The sequence below is a fragment of the Gracilinanus agilis genome, chromosome 3 (assembly GCF_016433145.1).
Source record: "Gracilinanus agilis isolate LMUSP501 chromosome 3, AgileGrace, whole genome shotgun sequence".
In the NCBI taxonomy this organism is placed as follows: Eukaryota; Metazoa; Chordata; class Mammalia; order Didelphimorphia; family Didelphidae; genus Gracilinanus; species Gracilinanus agilis.
This window is the reverse complement of record NC_058132.1, coordinates 300,013,678-300,033,137: the sequence shown is the minus strand read 5'-3', so window position 1 is coordinate 300,033,137 and position 19,460 is coordinate 300,013,678. Positions and strand designations below refer to the sequence as shown.

Sequence of the window (19,460 nt, the reverse complement as noted above, 5' to 3'; positions counted from 1 at the left end):
AACTTCAGTGCTATGGTCAATGTTGTCACTGGTATGGTCAATGTAATTACTATGATCAATGATGTCATAGCTATGGTCAATGTCACTGCTCTAGTCAATGTCATCACTCCTATGGTCAATGTCACTGCTATGATCAATGATGTCACTCCTTTGGTCAATGTCATCATTGCTATAGTTAATGTCACTGCTGTGGTCAATGATACTATTATCTTGGTCGGTGTCACTGCCATGATCAATGATGTCACTGCTATGGTCAATTTTATTGCTTTGGTCAATGATATCATTGTCCTGGTCAATGTCACTGATCTAGTCAATGTTATTGCTATGATCCATGATATCACTGGTAGATTTGATGATATTCCAGCTATGAGCAATTATGTCTCTCTATGTTAAATGATGTCACTGCTATGGTCACCTTCACTACTATGGTCAATGATGCTATGGCTATGGTCAATGTCACTGCTATGGTCAATGCCACTGCTGTGATCAATGATGTCACTGCTACGGTGAACTTCACTGCTATGATCAATGATGTCACTGATATAGTTAATGTCACTGCTAAGGTCAATGATACTATTGTCTTGGTCAGTGTCACTGTCATGACCAATGATGTCACAGCTATGGTCAATGTCTTCATTGCTATGTTCAATGTTATTGCTATGATCTATGATGTCACAGGTATGGCCAATGTTACTGCTTTGCTCAATGATGTTACTGCTAAGGTCAAAGTCACTGCTATGGTCAATGTCTTTACTATAATCAATGATGTCACAACTATGGTCAATGTCAGTAATATGGTCAATGTCACTGCTATAGTCAATGTCATCACCCCTATGGTCAATGTCACTGCTATGATCAATGATGTCACTGCTTTGGTCAATGTCATCACTGCTATGATCAATGATACTATTGTCTTGGTCAGTGTCACTGCCATGATCAATGATGTCACTGCTATGGTCAATGTCATGGGTTTGGTCAATGATATCATTGTCCTGGTCAATGTCACTGATCTAGTCAATGTTATTGCTATGATCCATGATATCACTGCTAGATTTAATGATGTTCCAGCTATGAGCAATTATGTCACTGATATGTTAAATGATGTCACTGCTATGGTCAACTTCACTGCTATGGTCAGTGATGTTACTGCTATGGTCAATGTCACTACTATTATCAATGTCGTCACTGCTATGGTCAATGTCACTGCTATGGTCAATATCACTTCTATGATCAATGATGTCACAGCTATGATCAATGTCACTGCTATAGTCAATATCGTCTATGCTATGGTCAATGTCTTTGCTATAATCAATGATGTCACTGTTATGGTCAATGTCATTATTGCTATGGTCAATTTCATCATTAATCTGGTCAATGTCACTGGTTTGGTCAATGTCATCACTGCTATGGTCAATTATGCTACTGCTAAGGTCAAAGTCACTGCTATGGTCAATGTCACTTCTATGATCAATGATGTCACTGCCATGGTCAGAAAATGTTATCCTTATTATATACTTACCATCCTTAGATTTTTCATTAATATATTCTTAATATCTTGGTTACTGTAATATAGTCTCTAGTCCTCTTATTATTGTAGTAAACCTATGCTAGATACACTATGTTTTGTTAATTTTCTTACCCAAAATTGACAAATATGATTCAATCTGATACTGTACATATTAATTTATTATAGCATAATACAGTGGGACTATTTAATTCCTCATGTATATTATGGACACTAAAGTTGGTGCTTTAAGTCAACTCAACTGAAATAAGTTCAGTATCTTTAAAATGAAGTGGTTAATTGTGGGGAATGATAACAATATCAAATCAGTTTTATTAATTTAAAAGATCGAAGAGTGTATCCTATCAATCACATTCTACCTCTAATAATCAATAGCTATAGGAAATGTTAATACAAATAGTAAAAATATTTTATAAAAATAAATATAACAAAAGTGACAATAGTTAGGGAATAACATTAAAAGCAGTTTTAAAAGCCCATATAGACATGAAACAGTCATTTTTCATGCCAAGAGAAGTATTAGGACAAACCAAAGGAACCATGGTATTTCTAGTGCTGCCACTGGATTGCAGTATCTAAATTAAAAATGCTTCTTGCAACAATTCCTTTCATTTACTATTCTCATATTGCAATACAATTAGTGTTCCTTGGTCCATCAGCCAAAACTTCTTCCAGAAAAACTCAACAGAATGAAGACCAATGTTTGGCTATTTTAGAAGTCTGTTGAGGAATTACCCTTTTCTTTTGTTGAGATTTGATGGATATTGGCCTTTACTTTCATCCAGGAACTCAAAATTACAGCCAGCTATGCTAAAAGATCCTCCTTTTCCAGGAAATTCCTTCTCACTCTTGCTAATTTCACTTTTGCTATATCATTAAAAGCAATCCTCTCCCCGGGCAGCTGGGATAGTTCAGTGAATTGAGAATCGGCCTAGAGATGGGAGGTCCTAGGTTCAAATCCGGCCTCAGACACTTCCCAGCTATGTGACCCTGGGCAAGTCACTTGACCCCCATTGACCATCCTTACCACTCTTCCACCAAGGAGCCAATACACAGAAGTTAAGGGTTTAAAAACAAAAACAAAAAAAAAGCAATCCTCTCCCAATAATTCTATTCCTTGATACCCAAATTCTTTTTTATAAAGGAAATGTATAAACTTGGTCAATCAGGGGAATTTAAATGTTTTCCAAGAATGTACAAAACTCTCTGAGCAGGGAAGAAATCTCAAGAACTAGATAACTTGGCAGAGGATGATACAAGGAAGGGAGAGAGAGAGAATTATCAAATAGTTTTCCATCTTGATCAGCAAATTCTTCCTTAAAGCTGGATCCAGGAAATCAATGGATTTGACTTACAATATGACCGTGAACCATGCACTCAACAGAAACAGTAATCCAATAACATACAAGTTACACTTTAAAATATAGTATACCCAATAGTTGCTTCACAAGCTTAATGCTCCAAACCTTAGAAGCCTAATGATCATATCCTACAACTACCATGTTGGTCCTTGTTTCTGTTAAGCGTGGTGGTTATGAACAGAGATTTCTAAGAGTATAGGCCCCAAACTACTGAGAAAATTGAAACGAAGCCTGTAAGTAGTAATAGATGAACATATTCACATCATACACTGAGAAAAGCTCCAAATGACTTCATAAATTAGATATAAAATGTCATCTTAAATTAGAAAAGTAAGTAAGAAATTACCTTTTGAATCTAGGGGGAAGAGTTCATGGCCAAATTAAAAAAAAAAAGAGTAACAGAGAAGATAAGATGGCCAATTTAATCATAACAATGTAGGTGAAATCAGAAAACAAGTAACTTGGAAAAATCTTTGCAAAAAATTTCTCTAAGTCTAATATCCAAGATATATAAGGAGCTACTTTGAATTTTTCAGAGCAGGAGCTATTCACTAATAGATAAATGGTCAAAGAGCATAAACAAATACTTATAGGCTTTGTTTCAATTTTCTCAGTTTCAAAGGATGAAAAGTGAGCTATCAGTAACCATATTAAAAAAGCTCTAAATCATCAATAATTAGAAAAATGCAAAATAAAGAAGCTCTAAGGTTCTACTTCAAACTTATCAAATTGACAAAAATGACAAGAGAAAAAGGGAAAATAACTGTTAGAAAGACTGCGATGAAATATAATAATGTACTATTATTGATGGAGCTTTGGAATTAGTATGAAACTATATCTAAAATCATTGAATTTTACATCTCATTTGACATAAAAATAGCACTACTATACCTGTTGACTGAAGAGATCAAAGAAAGTAGAAAATGTTCCATATGTAATTATTTTGGATCAGTCTCATAATTTAATTCCAACTTTTTAGAAATTTGCATGCACATAATAGTAATTAAACTTTTTTATTAAGCCGCTAGTCTACAGCTCTCTTACAGGTGTTACAGCCTGGCTTCTTTTAAAGCATAGTTCCATACGTATAAAAATACTTACAGAAGTTTCTTTTAGTAGCAAAAAATCTCAAAACTATGGGGGTGCTCATCTATTGGAAAATGGCTAAACAAATTATAGTATATGAATGTAAAAGAACACTAGTCTTCCATTAAAAAGAACTTGAGGAAATCAATCATTTGGGTAGAAATATATGAATGGATACATAGTAAAGTGAGTAGAACCAGGGGAACGATTTATACAATATATTGAGAAAAAACAACAACTTTTAAAGATTTGAGAATACTGATGAATGCAATGACAAACTATAATTCTAGAAAATAAAAAATGAAACATCCTACCCACTTTCTCACATAAATTATAGAATCATTACAGAGTTAACCATACTTTTTGGACCTGGGCAATGGAAGAATTTTCTTTGCTTGACCATGTATATTTATTCTAAAGTTGTTTTTGTTACAGTATTTGTGTTCTGTTAGGTAGGGATTAGGGGAAAGAGAAAATAAAAGCTTGATTGTTGAAAAAAATTAATTTAATTTAAAAAATACTAAGCCCCAAAAGATCATAAGAACCAAAGAGGAAAGATCCCCAAAACAAACTGACCTAGATCTTCCAAAGCTGCTCTGGATCCCTTTGAAAAGAAGCACATTTCAGAGTAATGCATTAAACAGAGGCCATCAACATATTAAGATGTGTATTACAGGTTCTCAATAACTAGAAGAATACACTCAACTGTTTCCTTCTTTCTCTGAAGGAAGAGGGAAATGGAGGAATTATATGTCTATAGTTCAGTATTCTTTTCAGATTCCTCTCCTCCTTAAATCCCTCTAGGGCATTTTAAAAAAAGACACACAGAGTGTAAAGCTTTAGAGCTAAGCAAGAAACTGGTCTCACTTATTACAGCTTTGGAAGCATAAATATAATACTGTTTTCTGCCATGTGGTAAGGCTGACTTGACTGCCCATTGTTAATGATAGCCAAGGCCCTACTGCAGTTAGAGCTAATTTGAGGAACATCAATGTTAAACTTCAACTCACTAAAACTCCCAGGTTTTTTCCATCTAAATAGCTGACTATCTGAGAGTTTTGATCATGTGGCACAAAATACTCTCAAATCTGAACCATATTAAAATTTAATTGGTAAACATTTAACAAAAGAAAGTACAATAAAACTTAGAAAACATTACATTGTAAAACTAATTCAATATGTAACCCAGTGAGATTATGTACACATTAGTAATCCCACTGCCATTTGAGTTTAATTACTCTTATGTCTAGACGTACCTCCCTCTTCTTGTTCTTGAACAGTTTATATATATATATGTATATATATTTTAACTCAAGCATAAGACTTTCCTTTTAAGTCTATTGAAAATTATTAATACTATTAGATTCACCCCTATCATTCTAGCCTGTTGAAGGTCTCAGCTCTGTCATCCAATGTGATAGTTATACTTCCCATCTATGTGTCATTAGAAAATTTGATAAAGTTTGATAATTTTATTAAAATGTCATTATATATGCATTCATCTAAGTTGTGATGCTGAATACTCCAGAGTGAAAGATAAGTCCTTTGAGTTCTCCACTGGAGACTTTCTTATGGAGGTAGAAAGATGAACTAATTACCACTGTTTGGGTTTGTTCCTTCAATCATTAATTCATCTAAATGAGATTCATTTGTTAAATGAAAGAATAACACAAGGCTCAGCTATTCACTATTCTATTATTAGAATTTATAGTTTTTCTTTGACTATTGAACATAAATATGGAATGTCAAATTAGAAAACACTAATATCTTCTTTGTGAAAACAAATTTCAAATGAGCCCTTTTCCAACTTATTATTAATATTATTACTAGTAGTATTAGTAGTGGTGGTGGTAGTAGTAGCAGCAGCAGTAATAATCTCTATCTGTGATATCATTTGTTTGCGTAACTTTCATTCAACCTATGGCTATCTATGACTCTTTTGCATCTTATCACTTTAGAGAGTTGCCCAAGGTATTAATATAACACATGTCAAAAAAAAGAATTTAATATGAGATCTTTCTTATTCTAAGGTTAGTCTTCTATATAGTATGTTCTACTAATCCTGCAATCATCCTTAGAGGTCATTTAATCTAGTGTTATTTAACAGATGAGGTAGCTGAGGCTCAAATAATAAAGCATATTGATTATTCTAAGGACATAGCATATAGTCAGTAGCCTAAAACCTAGGTTTCTTAGCTCCTCCTTTTGAATGTTTTTCCCCTATTATATCACAACCACATTTCTAGTAACTAGATAGTGAATGGTAAACTTCAAATAATCAACTATGAAAAATTTGAACACCTACTTTGTGTTCTAGTATATTTATAATCCATGTGTTTTTCTTTCCAAATGCTTAGCTTCTAATGATCTAACTGCTCATGGGTAACTTTCTCAATAGAGAAACAAGATGATTTTCAGTTCTGTTCATTTTCCCTTTTTTTTTTCAATTTGTCAAAGTTAAGGGACCAGAGTTGAGAGGTGAGATGAAGACAAAAGAAGAGGAAACTAATTCTTAACCAAAGTGAGCTTATAATTTGCATTATAATTAGGTTCAGTTTAACTTGGTTCTCTCAAATTTTCCTTAACTTAGATCATCATGAATTAATTCTCCTGAAAATAACATTTCTTAGGAAATGAAAGAAAATAACTTCCTTAGAGTAAATTCCTCTTCACACATCATATTATTTTAGACTAATTTCACTAACCTATAATAAAGCCCCACTTTCTTGCTTCATCAAGGAATATGAAAGAGGCATCTGGATTCTGGAATGCAAAATGTTCTGGGGAGGGCAAGCACTGGAAACCAATACTAAAGCTTTCACATAAAAGAAGTTCAATGATGAAGTGTGCATCTGTCACCCTGGAACCAGTCCAGCTAACTTTAGAAAGACCTGTTACCAGAAAATTGGACAATGAGTGTTAGACATCTCCTCTGAAAGCAACTTTTTAAAAGTGTCTACCAAGTCTGAGAGGGCTTGCAATATGTTTCAGTGGAAAGGGAACTTGTATCAGCCATGACATGGAACCTTATATTGTCCATGCATCAGTGCGGTATAGTAGAAAGTTCCCTAGAGCAAAAATCAAAAGACTTGCATTCAAATCCTGGCTCAGACACTGGCTGTGTGACCTTGTGCAAGAAAGACATATACAACTTCTTTAGGCTTCAGTAGCTTCACCTACAAAATAAGAAACTCAGTTCTACAGGATATTTAACTTCTTTTCCAGTTTTTGAACCTAGGAAATGTTCATTCAAGTAATCATATAATCAAAAGATAATTGGATTTGGTTATGAAGGTATACAATTTCAAGAATGTTCACATGAAATCAGAATGTTGCTTGTTCTTGATATGTGTGGCTTTGTGAAGAAATGAGATTGACTCTTTAAGTCAAGTACAAATAACAGGTTTATTTCTTTACTACAGTTATCGCTATTCAAGCCTACTCTGACTGAATATAACAGGTCATTGGAAGAAATATAATCCAGAACTAATTCTGTCTGTCTGTCTCTCTGTCTGTCTGTCTCTCTGTCTCTGTCTCTGTCTCTGTCTCTGTCTGTCTGTCTGTCTCTCTCTCTCTCTTCCTCTCCTCTCCTCTCTCTTTCAATTGCCACCTGCAGAGATGATAGAGGAATGTATATGTCAAACTCATCTTACACTCTGAAGCCGAGTATCATACTTCCAGATACATACTTCCAGATGAACATCTTCACTTGGGTATCCCGCCAGTAGTTTGAAATGAACTTATTCATATTTGAATCAATAATTTCCCCCTGAATTTGCTTTTCTTCCTAACTATATCACATCTTAATTTCACAACCACCCTCCCATTTACCAAGGTTTGAAACTAGAAATCAACTTTGACTGTCAACTCACTCCCACCCATCCTTATACATACTCCCAATGAGTTGCCAGAATTTTGCTTCCACATCTTCTGCACATATCCCTTCTCTCTAATTATGTTGGTACTGGCATCTCTTTAGTTTTGGTCCTTATCCCCTCTGAGATGAGGCTATTAAAATGACTACCTTAAAACATCTCTCTGCCTTTAGTTTTTTCTGACCCTCAATGCATACTTCAGATAGTTGCCTAAAATAACATTCTAAAAACCTTTCCATTTCATTGCTCAAAATCTTTCAGGATCATAGGTATATAGGCAGAAGGAAGCTATCTAATCTGACTTCTCATTTTAAAGACAAGAAAACTGAGGCTTCTGATTGCCTATGGAACAAAATACATAAACTATAGCCTGGCATTTGACACCCTCCACAATGTAGCTTCAACTTTTCTTTCCATCCTCATTTTCCATTAGTTCTCTTCATGCACTTTGGATTATTTGTTGTTTAACAATAAGTACTATACTGCACCATCTTTCCTCTCTAAACTAATGCCAGCTATCCTCATGCCTGAGATATACTTTCTCCTCATCTCAACATGTTCCAATTCCATTTTCCTTTTTTAGTCACAGCTCAAGGAGCCATTTCCTACATGAAGCCATCTTTGCAATATTGGCACACTCTCACAATGCACCTCTCACTTGCCATTAATTACACTCACATTCAGACTCCGAGTCTATTCATTCCTAATGTGTGCTATCTTTTCCTATTTGCAAATTCTCAGGCCTGAGAACTAGTCCAATTAGTTACACAATCTGTCAGGGCCCTCTCCTCATTGTTCCTCAAATGCTGACATTGCCTTGAGAGAGGGGACCAGAACCCAAAGCTACATAGAGTATCAGGGCTCAAAATCTACAAGGTATGTCCATTTCTGTCAATTTAATTTATTTTCTTCACTTCTTTCCACTATCCCTCTGATCTAAGCACACGCCTTCTTTTCTAGGGGATCCCAAACTCCAAAGGTACATATTTGTCACTATATATATCTCTCTATATCTATATCTATAAATATTGGAATATATATATTCCAACTCCTTTCTCCTCCTGCTTTCTTCTCCAACCCTAGTCACTCTGGCAATTCATATAGATTACTAGAGCAGACAGTTGAATGAACATTAATCTCAACCACAGAACTGTCTACTAGCAGGATTCTCAGCCTTAATATTCTGACCCTATCATCTGTAAGGAATCTTTCCTTCCTCAAATTGTATTAAGGCACTCATCTCTATCTCTCCTGTGCCCAAATCATACTCTTTTGTACTTAGTGTATATTTCCATGTTATATGTATACTTATATGCATACATACAACCCTCCTAATAGATTGTTAGGTCTTTGACATCTGGTTCGGAATCACTTTTTGCATTTTCAGTGCCTACTACTAAATGAATATTTATTGAGTTGACTTTTTAAAAATATTTTGGGACCTTATAGAACTCTAGAAATACTTATGACCCTTTTGTTGGGAAAATGGACAGATTCAAATTAGTTATTTCATGAACTATTAAGAAACTCCTGGTGTGGAAAAACCCCTCTACCTAATGCTTATTGGCAATTCTTCTGTAACTCACATCTAGACTCTGAATCTACTCATTAGTAGTCCATGCTTCCCTTTCCCATTTGCAAACTATTTAGGCCTGAGAACTAGTGCAATTAGTTACACAATCTGTCAAACCCCAATTCTCATTGTTCCTCAAATTCTAGCATCATTTAGAATTGCCTTGGGCACAAAGGGGTTAAATGACTCACCCACTATCACCCAGCTAATGCAGATCTGAGATCTTATTGACAATAAAATAAATCTTCTATTCACTGTACTACCTTTCATTATTTGTAATATTATTATTAAATCTAAAATAATGATGGCCATTCACAAATCCACAGTACCTTTCAATTAAAACAAATGTGCTTTTAAAGATTCATTTTGTTTTCCTAATTCCTACTTTAAATGGGTCAGTTTTCTGAAAGGTACAATGTAAGGAAACATGATTATTTCTATTAAGGATTCTATTGGTGTAGTGTATAATTGGTACCACCTGTAAGTGAACTGTTTCCTGTTGGAAAGACTATTTTTTGATACTGAGAAGCAGTAGAATAAAAACACTTAAATATTATTAGAAAAAAAACCAACAACACTTACCAGTCTTATGTTTCTCTTGGTCCATAGTTCTGACTACAGTAATCTCTATAATAATACCATTGAAATCAAAAGTACAGCTTCTATTCCTTTTATCAACATATCTATTTTTATTAGACTTTTAAATATAAAAGTGCAGAGAAAACTCATGAAGGAAATTCCCTCTTTTAACAAAGAACAGTTTATAATGTTAGAGGCTTGACTAGAACCCTGAGATGTCAAATGAATTGGTGGTTCATAAAGATAATATGTATAAGAGATTGAACACAAATTCATTTATTCCTTAATACAAGGCCAGTTCTCCATGTCTCTACCATATAAATCTGAGAAAAATAAAACAAAATTTCTACCTTTCTATGACCAATTAAGGTGATAACCATAATAGTAATAGTAGTAGCAGTAGTAGTAATGGTAGTGATGATCATAACAACATCTAGTATTTCTAAAGCATTTTAAGGTACGAGAAGCATTTTACAAATATTTTCCCATTTTGTTCTCACAACACTGATAATTAAGTGCTATTATTGCTTCCATTTTATAGATCAGGAAAGTGGAGTAGATGGACGTTATCTGACTCCAGGTAACACAGCTAGGAAGTATCTAAACCTGGATTTGAACTGAGGTCTTCCTGATACAAGTTCCAACCACTGACTGTACAACATTGGGGAATAATTGTGAATTATTTGTGAATTCTCATTTTAGAATCAGAAAACTTGCTTTCAAAGTAAGTTTTTAGAACTCACATAATCTCTTTGGTACTCTATTTACTTATTTGTAAAATTAAATAGCCTTAACTAGATCTCTAAAGTTCTTTCCAGCTCTAATCCTATGATCCAATGACCATTTAGGATTGCTACGTTGTATAGTAGGACTGAGTATCTTGAAATGTCTAAATCCATCAAGCAAACATTCATATTTTAATATTACATCAGTTGTACCATGAGAGCCACTGAATGCATTAGAACTTAAAAACTATAAAGGCTTTGTCCTGATCGTTTTTCAAATAGATATATAATCTTTTCCTTTATACAATCCATCATAGAAAACAGACATTTCTCAATAATCAACCATTTGGATATCAAAAATGTCAAATTGTGTTTGACCAAACATAGAAGACATGATAGACTCCTAGAGGACAATCACCATGCAAGTGTCATATTTGTGTGTCTTAGTTTTCCCTCCACTAATTAGTAAGAAAATGTATAGAGACCCAACCTGAACACTTCCCATTTCTAAGAACACTTTACTTTTCTCATTCACTTCACACTGTGAAACCTCTTAGGAGTCCTGTACGAATTCAGTGGAATAAAAAGGAAGTGAATATTTTCTCTCTATTTTTTATATTTCTTTCACTGCCTATTTCTTTCAACAGTACCCTATGCATATCCCAAAGCTTCTCTTGACTTTAACTTTTTGGCTCAAATTCAACATTTTCTCTAGCTGTGTTTTTTCCTTTTTCAAAAAATAAAAACTTACATTTGTTTAATTGCTTCATCTCTTCCAAATATTTTCAAATCTATTGCATTATTCCTACTAGAAAACAACACAGACCTTATGAGGAAAGCGAAACTAGCATTATTATCCCTATTGTACAGCTTAGAAGATTGAGGTACAATGATACAGTGACTTGCATAAAGGCACAGAAATATTGAGGAGCAAAGTTGTTAATGAAATATAACTCTTCACTTGGTACACTTTATATCATATTGCCTTGGTATCTTAAATGTTTGATTTATTCAAAAGGAAATGCTCTTTATATGAAAATGTATCATCACTGCAATTTTCTTCTGCTATACTACTTCTCTACATTCAGAAAAAGAAAAAGATAAATCATTATAAATATTCTTTCTGTATAAGAAGTGATTTTAAACAATTGTTTAAACAATTAAAGCAATTATCTCTTTTTATCAGGAATGCTAAAAGGAACTAGACTTAAAAAGAACCAATTAAGATAAAAGATATTCGACAGAGCATCATAACTCTAAAAGTATTAGGAAGTCTTGAAATACAAACTTGGATCTAAGATATCTAAAGATAAAAGACAAACTTTTCATAGCTGCCTCTATGGAGATATCAATTCTGCCTCAGTCTCTTGGTCTCTACCAGCATCCACACTTCCTTGGTTGTAGGCCCCCATTCCCACTTGGCCCTCCCTGACCCAGGTTCTTGGGCCCCACCTGAGTTTTCACCTCAAATCCAATGGTCACGACACTCACACAGCCACACCTGGGTAGTAGTGATGGTCTGGAATCAGGTATGCATCATGCACTGCTCTCTTCCTTTCCTATGGGAGTGGACATTGTACTTCTGGGATCTGCTCTTGGAGAGTGGAGTCTGCAATTGGGCTGTCTGCTAACTGGACAATGAATATCTTCTTATGCTATTTTTCCTGTTGTTCAGATATCCCATCACCTCCAAGAGGACGAGCCTCAGAGAGATGCTTTTGCCTATCTTCCCAAAGCACTAATAGCCTTCAAGTCAGATGGCCTACATCTGGGGAGTAACTTACAATATCAATGAGAAAAGTAAATTCATGTTTGCTCTCTATGCCTCAGGACCTAGATTCTGTCATGCTTTTGCATCTTTTCTATACCATTACTTAAAAGGGATAAGAAATGATAATGAGATTAAGAAGGATATCATGTTAATGTGAAGTTAAGAAGTCTGGCATCAATGGAATTCTGGGCAAGATAAATCAGATCAAACAAGTAGTTTATGAACCACACCATGGGGAAAAGGGAGAAGCAGGATTACTTGGATCTAAACCTTTAACAGTTTTAGAGGTTTGTCCTCCCTCCTATGGAAAACCTCGGACCCTTTCAAGATTAGAAATAGCCTCTGAAATTAAAAAAAGGAAAGGAAAAAGCTCTTGCCTTTGCTGAAACTGAAAATATTCTACTCACCTGCCATTAGCAGTGGAATTGGCATCATCCATTGTCCCTGTGACCAACAAATCCCCACCAAGGCTTATTCTCACACTTTCAAGGACAGAAATATCTCTTAGGTCCTTGTGTCTTAGGTTCCTTGTGTCACTCAAAGAATTATGGACCAAAGCAGTCATTCCTTGTTCCCCCTTGCCACCCTTCAGCATCCCGTGTTGATACTACTCAGCAGCTCAATGGCTATTTATTTTCATCTCATGTACTCTATGTTACCATGTCTCTCTGTCAATAATCACCAAGACTTCATTACTCACAATCCACTCTAAGTCAAGACCTGGTAGGCACACATTTGAGTTAGGATACCAATTATGATGACACTTCACAACTAATTTTTATCTGAAATAAACTGTTTTCTAAGAATTTGTGGAATTTAGAAAGCGGTACCATATAAAAATATTTTTTAAATGTTGAATGTTCTTAGTCCAGTCCACAAACACCTAATTGAACCCTTAACAAGTTGGAACAAAAGTAAATTTTTTTTTAAAAAATGAATTTTAGGGGCAGCTGGGTAGCTCAGTGGATTGAGAGCCAGGACTAGAGACAGGAGGTCCTAGGTTCAAACCCGGCCTCAGCCACTTCCCAGCTGTGTGACCCTGGGCAAGTCACTTGACCCCCATTGCCTACCCTTGCCAATCTTCCACCTATAAGTCAATACACAGAGGTTAAGGGTTTAAAATTTTAAAAAAAATGAATTTTATATTTTTGAGGAAATACCATGATGATAATATGAACTTCTGTGATCTTAAAAATAATTTATGTGTATATATGAATGACTCCAAGCTTCCAGGGCAATGAGTTCACATGATAAAATCTTTAAATTAACCATAAACTCCAGAATTGGCAAGCTCAGTTATTTGTGCTACATCACAATTGAAAACAAATTTACTGGGGCATTTTTTACTTTGCTGCTAGAGGGGAAACAGTGGCCATTAAAGATCTTTTTTTGTACTGTATACCATTTCAAAACACTTCAGGCTTATTCCTGAATACTTACTAGATTTATTTTTGATAATGCTGATTATGTAAGTCAAGTTATTCCCATAGTAGCAGCTTTGCCTTAAAACACTCAATATTCAATTGAAGTTACAGCTTTTTAAAAGATGGGTTTTAATTTTTTTCCAATGTTTTTAGTTACATAGAAAAAAAGTTTCTGGAGTGAAAATAAAACTTCATATATTAACAAATGATACTAATTAAGATATAAGATAAAGAACTTGTCTTAAATATTTTAAAATTAAAAGAAAAGACAATGAGAAATACATATTCAATTGTGGGAGGGGGAGTCAAATACAATGCAGTAGTTGAAACAAAATTTTTTAATCACTATCACTTATGACATTAAAATGATTAATTTCCCTTGAGATTTTCTGTTCATGTAATTGAAAGAAATTTTTTCAATGACAATAATGGTAGTTTTGGTTTTTTTCCCCTCCTCTCTCTACAGATTTTTTTCTTTTTAAAATAATGGATAAACAGTACCTCTCAAACATATTTTAGGTTCAGTCCCCAAAGTCAAAGCCAGACTCTGTCAAGGCTTGTTGTTCTAAGACTTTGAATCTCTAATGAACACAAAGAATAGTTAGCTGAATTGAATGCTCTCAGATTGTATTTTGTTACTGACAGAACAAGCTGCACATCATAGATAACTGTGAGTTTAAGTGAGTACAATACCTTAATTCAATACAAGAGTTTCAGAGCCATAGACTAGTCAAAGCAGATGGGACTTTAGAGGTTATGTTATGTAACACCTTTATTTTAAAGAAGGGGAGTCTAAAATCCAGAGGAGATAAATGAGTTGTTTGAGTGACTAATGATATTTAAATGCTATGATAATGACCCAGATTTATGTATTCCTTACTATGTTTAAAATGGATATCTCCAAGATATTAGTGAAGTATGTTGATTTTTTTACTACTTCATTTGTCTTATATAAAATATACAATTAAAGAAAAATAGGTTAAAATTCTGTTACTAAAAGCTTACTATCAAACCTCTTGACATCTGAATGTGTATGCTGGGTCATATTTACATCTATAGATGGATTGCATGAGTCATTATATCTTCAAAATTTGGCACAATCATTCCTCTCAATTTGGACTTTTGTTTTAGCTCTTTGTTTTCTATTATTCAGGTAAGTATATCTCACAAAATCTCTGACTTGCAAAAATAGCAGATTTCTAATCAGCATTCATGAAATCAAATGAATGGGATATTTAAGATCTGAAAATATTTTTATTTTTAAAAGAATATTTCATCTCTAAAAACTTTAATAAACTAGTTTGATCATAAATGGAAGAAAAATGGGTTCCAGGGTTTTTTTTTTGTGGTCTCTGGGGTAGTAGCAGCAGTTAATTCCACAAATGCACATTTTGTGGGTCCAAGGATAGATATCCTTGAGTCTATTAGTGTCCAAGCAGTTATTTTGGCAAAAGACATCATATAAAGTGAAGATTCTGTGAACCAAAACAACCTCATCGATTTAAGAGTAATTCAAAACACAAAGAAACATCAATTTTATAAATGGCATAAGAAGCAAAGGAAGGGGAAAACAGTGAAAAAATGGAGAAGGAAGAATGAAAGACTATAACATTATCAAGCACCTTGCTGTCTCTTTGCCTACATACTCACCCAACCCTCTTCTCTGAGCTCAGAAAACATGGACAATTGTTAAATACCCTCATTTGGAAGTTGGGTATTGCTCATTTGTGACCAATGTGGTTGTGACCAACTTCCTAGAGTTTGTGGACTGAGTATCCATTAGACCATCACAAAATGAGGCAGAATAACCCTGCCATCTGAAAAAACAACATTTCCAAAGCAGTTGACTTTTGGCAGACTGCAGAATTGTCTAAGCTACATTATAAACACATCATTTACCAAAACATCATTAAGTTTGACGCAAGACAAATCATTTCCTGAGTTCTACTTAATTAGATAAAATGCTTTCTGTGCCACAACCCCTTGAATGGGAAGCATCAAATCAGAATTTGGAAAGAGAATAGTCAGGCCTCACCATTGTTCCTTCTCTTCTACTTCGGGCAACTTCCCGCTGAAGGCGAGCCACAGCCAACTTCTCCCTGGCAAGAAAAAAAGACCAAAAATAATTGTTCATTTTCTTCAGAGCATACAAACTGAAACAATTGTATGGCACTGTTACATTTGTTTGAGATCTCCAGGGTAACTCCTTCCTTGGCAAAGTTCTCCTCCTTGACCATGTTTGTTTTATAAAATCTTTGAGGGATGATATAAAACCATATTGTTTTCATGTGACTATCATGAAATGTAAAATCACTTCTTACCCATTAGATGTTAGCAATGTTGCATTAAATGTTTCCCATGTGTCTCTTGCTTTACATAAGTCTAGGCATATCATTTATAAATTGTTTTCCTTTGCTTGTCATGTTTCAATTTCCCTTTCTTTGATAAATTTTGCTGATAGCTTTTTTTTTAACATTTAGATTTCTTCAGTTAATCTCCTTTTTCTATCTCTTCCACAAATAAAATAATAAACTTTTAGTTCCATTCATAAAAATGTGATATATTATATCCAGGATACATAGAATATGAAAATGTAGATTTGCAAAAGAGCATATTTGTAATATACTAGTTTACATCACATGATTGAACTCCTGGAGTTTATTTAAAGCATTCAATTCATAAAAATTCTATTTGTATTCAACTTTTTGGAACCCATCCAGTACATAAAGTGAGATCCATATGCATTTTCAGAATATATCAAATACCACCAACATCTCATTTATATTCAGTTAAAAGTAGCCTGGAATAGGGTCAAGTGCCCTATACTAGGAATTAACCACTGACTGTCCCAGTTCTAATTTTCACCTTCCCAATAGCTAATTGTCTGACCTTAAAAAATATAGTCTATTCCCTATCTGGGTCTCAGTTGGCTCAATTCTAAATGAACTGAAAATAATTTAATTCAGTTTATCTCTATTAATGCTATAATGAAGATAATACTGAATACTATAGGGAAACTTTAGATTTATCAAATCATGTCTGGTGGTCCCAGAATTATTAGCCCTTCATTATGAATAAGATTATTTTTTAAATTACCTTTTATCTTAGAATTGATACTAAATATTGATTCCATGACAGAAGAGCAGTAGAGGTTAGGCAGTTGAAGTTATGTCACTTACCTAAGGTCACACAGCTAGGAAGTAAATAAATAATTAAACCTAGGTCCTCCTGACTTTAGATCTAGCAGTCTATCCACTCAAATATTTAGTTGCCCTCCATAACTAAGAGTATTAAGGAAGAAATCTCTATGTACCATAATTATTTAGAGCAATTAATTATAGAAATAGAGGGAAAGAGGCAATATGTCACAGTGGACAAAGCACTAGACTTGGAGTAAGGAAGGCCTGGGTCCAATTCTTACCTCAAATAATTATTAGCTAATAGAATTTGGAAAATTCACTGAGCCTCCATACTTTAAAGATAAAGATGTCATCACTGTCTAGGACTATCGTTCTACATTTTACATTCTACACCTTAAATCAAGTATTAGGAACTTCAAATTTATAGTTTGAAACCATACATTAATTTTTTATGAACTGGTTTCTGGAAAAAAGTACCTTGAAACATTATCCTCAGTTCTACTTATTATAAAACAAAAACATTTTTTTAAATCCCTAGGGAAAATAGTTTTAAAAGTCACAAAGAAGGAATAACATGCCATGAAATCTGATTCTGTGATCCTTTCTCATTATAAACCCACTTCATTGTGCCTGGCTGGGTCATTTAAAAAAATGATTTCTACAAGTATATATCTCACTTTCTCATTCTATAATGTAGACCAGGAAAATGTCTAAATTCTCTACAGAGGATTACTCTCACCTCCCCACCTCTCCTGTGGCTGATCTTGTTAGATTCATGGAAGAAGGATTAGGAACTCTGAGAAGGAGAAAATTGGTCCTTATAGAAGAGCACAGAGAGGAACAGTGGCATTTAGTGCTCACTAAGGGTTAGTTAATTGAACTCTTTAATTTTAATCAGTTTTGAGTATTCCTCACATCTTATCAGAAATATATCAGCTAAAGAAAGAATATCAACATGGCTCTTAATATAGTCAGATTATTTGTATTAATTAAGTAAACATTGAAAAATCATGAAATAATTAACATGAGGCAGAGTTTCTAGGTCTACTAGGGGCTATGGATACTCTATTTTCCCTTCTAAGAAAGGTCATTTTGTTTTGTTTTGTCTTATTTTAAAAGCAAGTCTGCGAGCCAAAGCCTGATTATCCACCAAGAGTATCTGAACCATGTGAAAAAGTATTTTACAAAAGGGCACATTTTTTTTATGCCTAGAAACTTAGTGAAGAACAATTTTTAATGGGGGGGGGGTAACAATATCAGTTGGTAGCAGTTTCTCCCAAAGAGTTTTGTAGAACACTTAGATTTAAATAGAAATTTCTACAGGATAAGACTTTGGCAAAATTGCGTGTGTGTGTGTGTGTGTGTGTGTGTGTGTGTGTGTTTGTGTATGTTTGTAAAAGTTAATTAAAACATACTATTCATCTCTAATAGAGCCAGCCCAGATAATGGTCATGCTTTTTAGGCATTCTTAGTTTATTTTGTTATTTGTTATCTACTAATATAGGCATTAGGAACAAATTTTTAATAATAAATTTTCTGTAGGTTTTCATGAGAAAAATTGTTAGAAGAATATAAAAATCACTGGTTCCTCTCTTCCATCTTAGTCATATTTTTTTAAGTTTTTAGTTTAAAAAGATTACAGACAATTACTTTGAAATAGTTATTTTTAAAAGCATTGATGTTATTGAATCATTTATTTTATGAAACATTGGCCTGGTAAAATTGAAGAAGGAACTAGAAAATTGCAATGTAGTATTTAGATTCTGGGTTCTTGAATTCGAAAGACCAGGGTTCAAATCTCATCTCAGCCACTTAGAATATGTGTGATTTTAAGTTGTTAACTTCTCTAAATCTTAGGTTCCCCAAACATAAAGCGTGTACAATTATCTCTGTAGTTCTTACTTCATAGGGGTATTGTGAGGCTTAAAAGAGAAATTCTCTGCAATGTGTTTACATTAGGTAATAGTGTTACTGCTGACCTAATATAAACAGATAGTCTGCAATTATAATCACAAATAAAATATGTGTACATGGAATGCCTTAGAAAAGCACCATTTCTGGTAACCCTGTCTCCTAAAATTAATACATACACACACACACACACACAATTGTCAAATAGTTTAGTTACATAGGAACTATATCATCCTTACATAGGTTTCGTTAATGAGTATAAAATAGCAAATTCAAGTAGAAATGACACCCTCAAACCATGCCTTTAATATAAATATGTTAAAAAATTGACATAAAATTTAATTTCTAAGGAAAAAGGAACATAAGTTGAATATAGCTTATAGTCAACATTTTGTTTTCTCCAAATGCACACTCTTCTCTTCTCTTCTCTTCTCTTCTCTTCTCTTCTCTTCTCTTCTCTTCTCTTCTCTTCTCTTCTCTTCTCTTCTCT

General features: G+C 33.9%; 1 protein-coding gene across 1 annotated transcript in view; it reads right to left on the bottom strand.

Moving 5' to 3' along the window:
* NCKAP5 (NCK associated protein 5) overlaps positions 1–19,460 on the bottom strand; it is a 926,355-nt gene that overhangs the window by 561,160 nt on the left and 345,735 nt on the right. Inside the window, exon 3 of the mRNA XM_044669911.1 lies at positions 15,955–16,018. Coding sequence (XP_044525846.1) covers positions 15,955–16,018 — 64 coding nt within the window. The remainder of the gene's footprint in view (positions 1–15,954; positions 16,019–19,460) is intronic.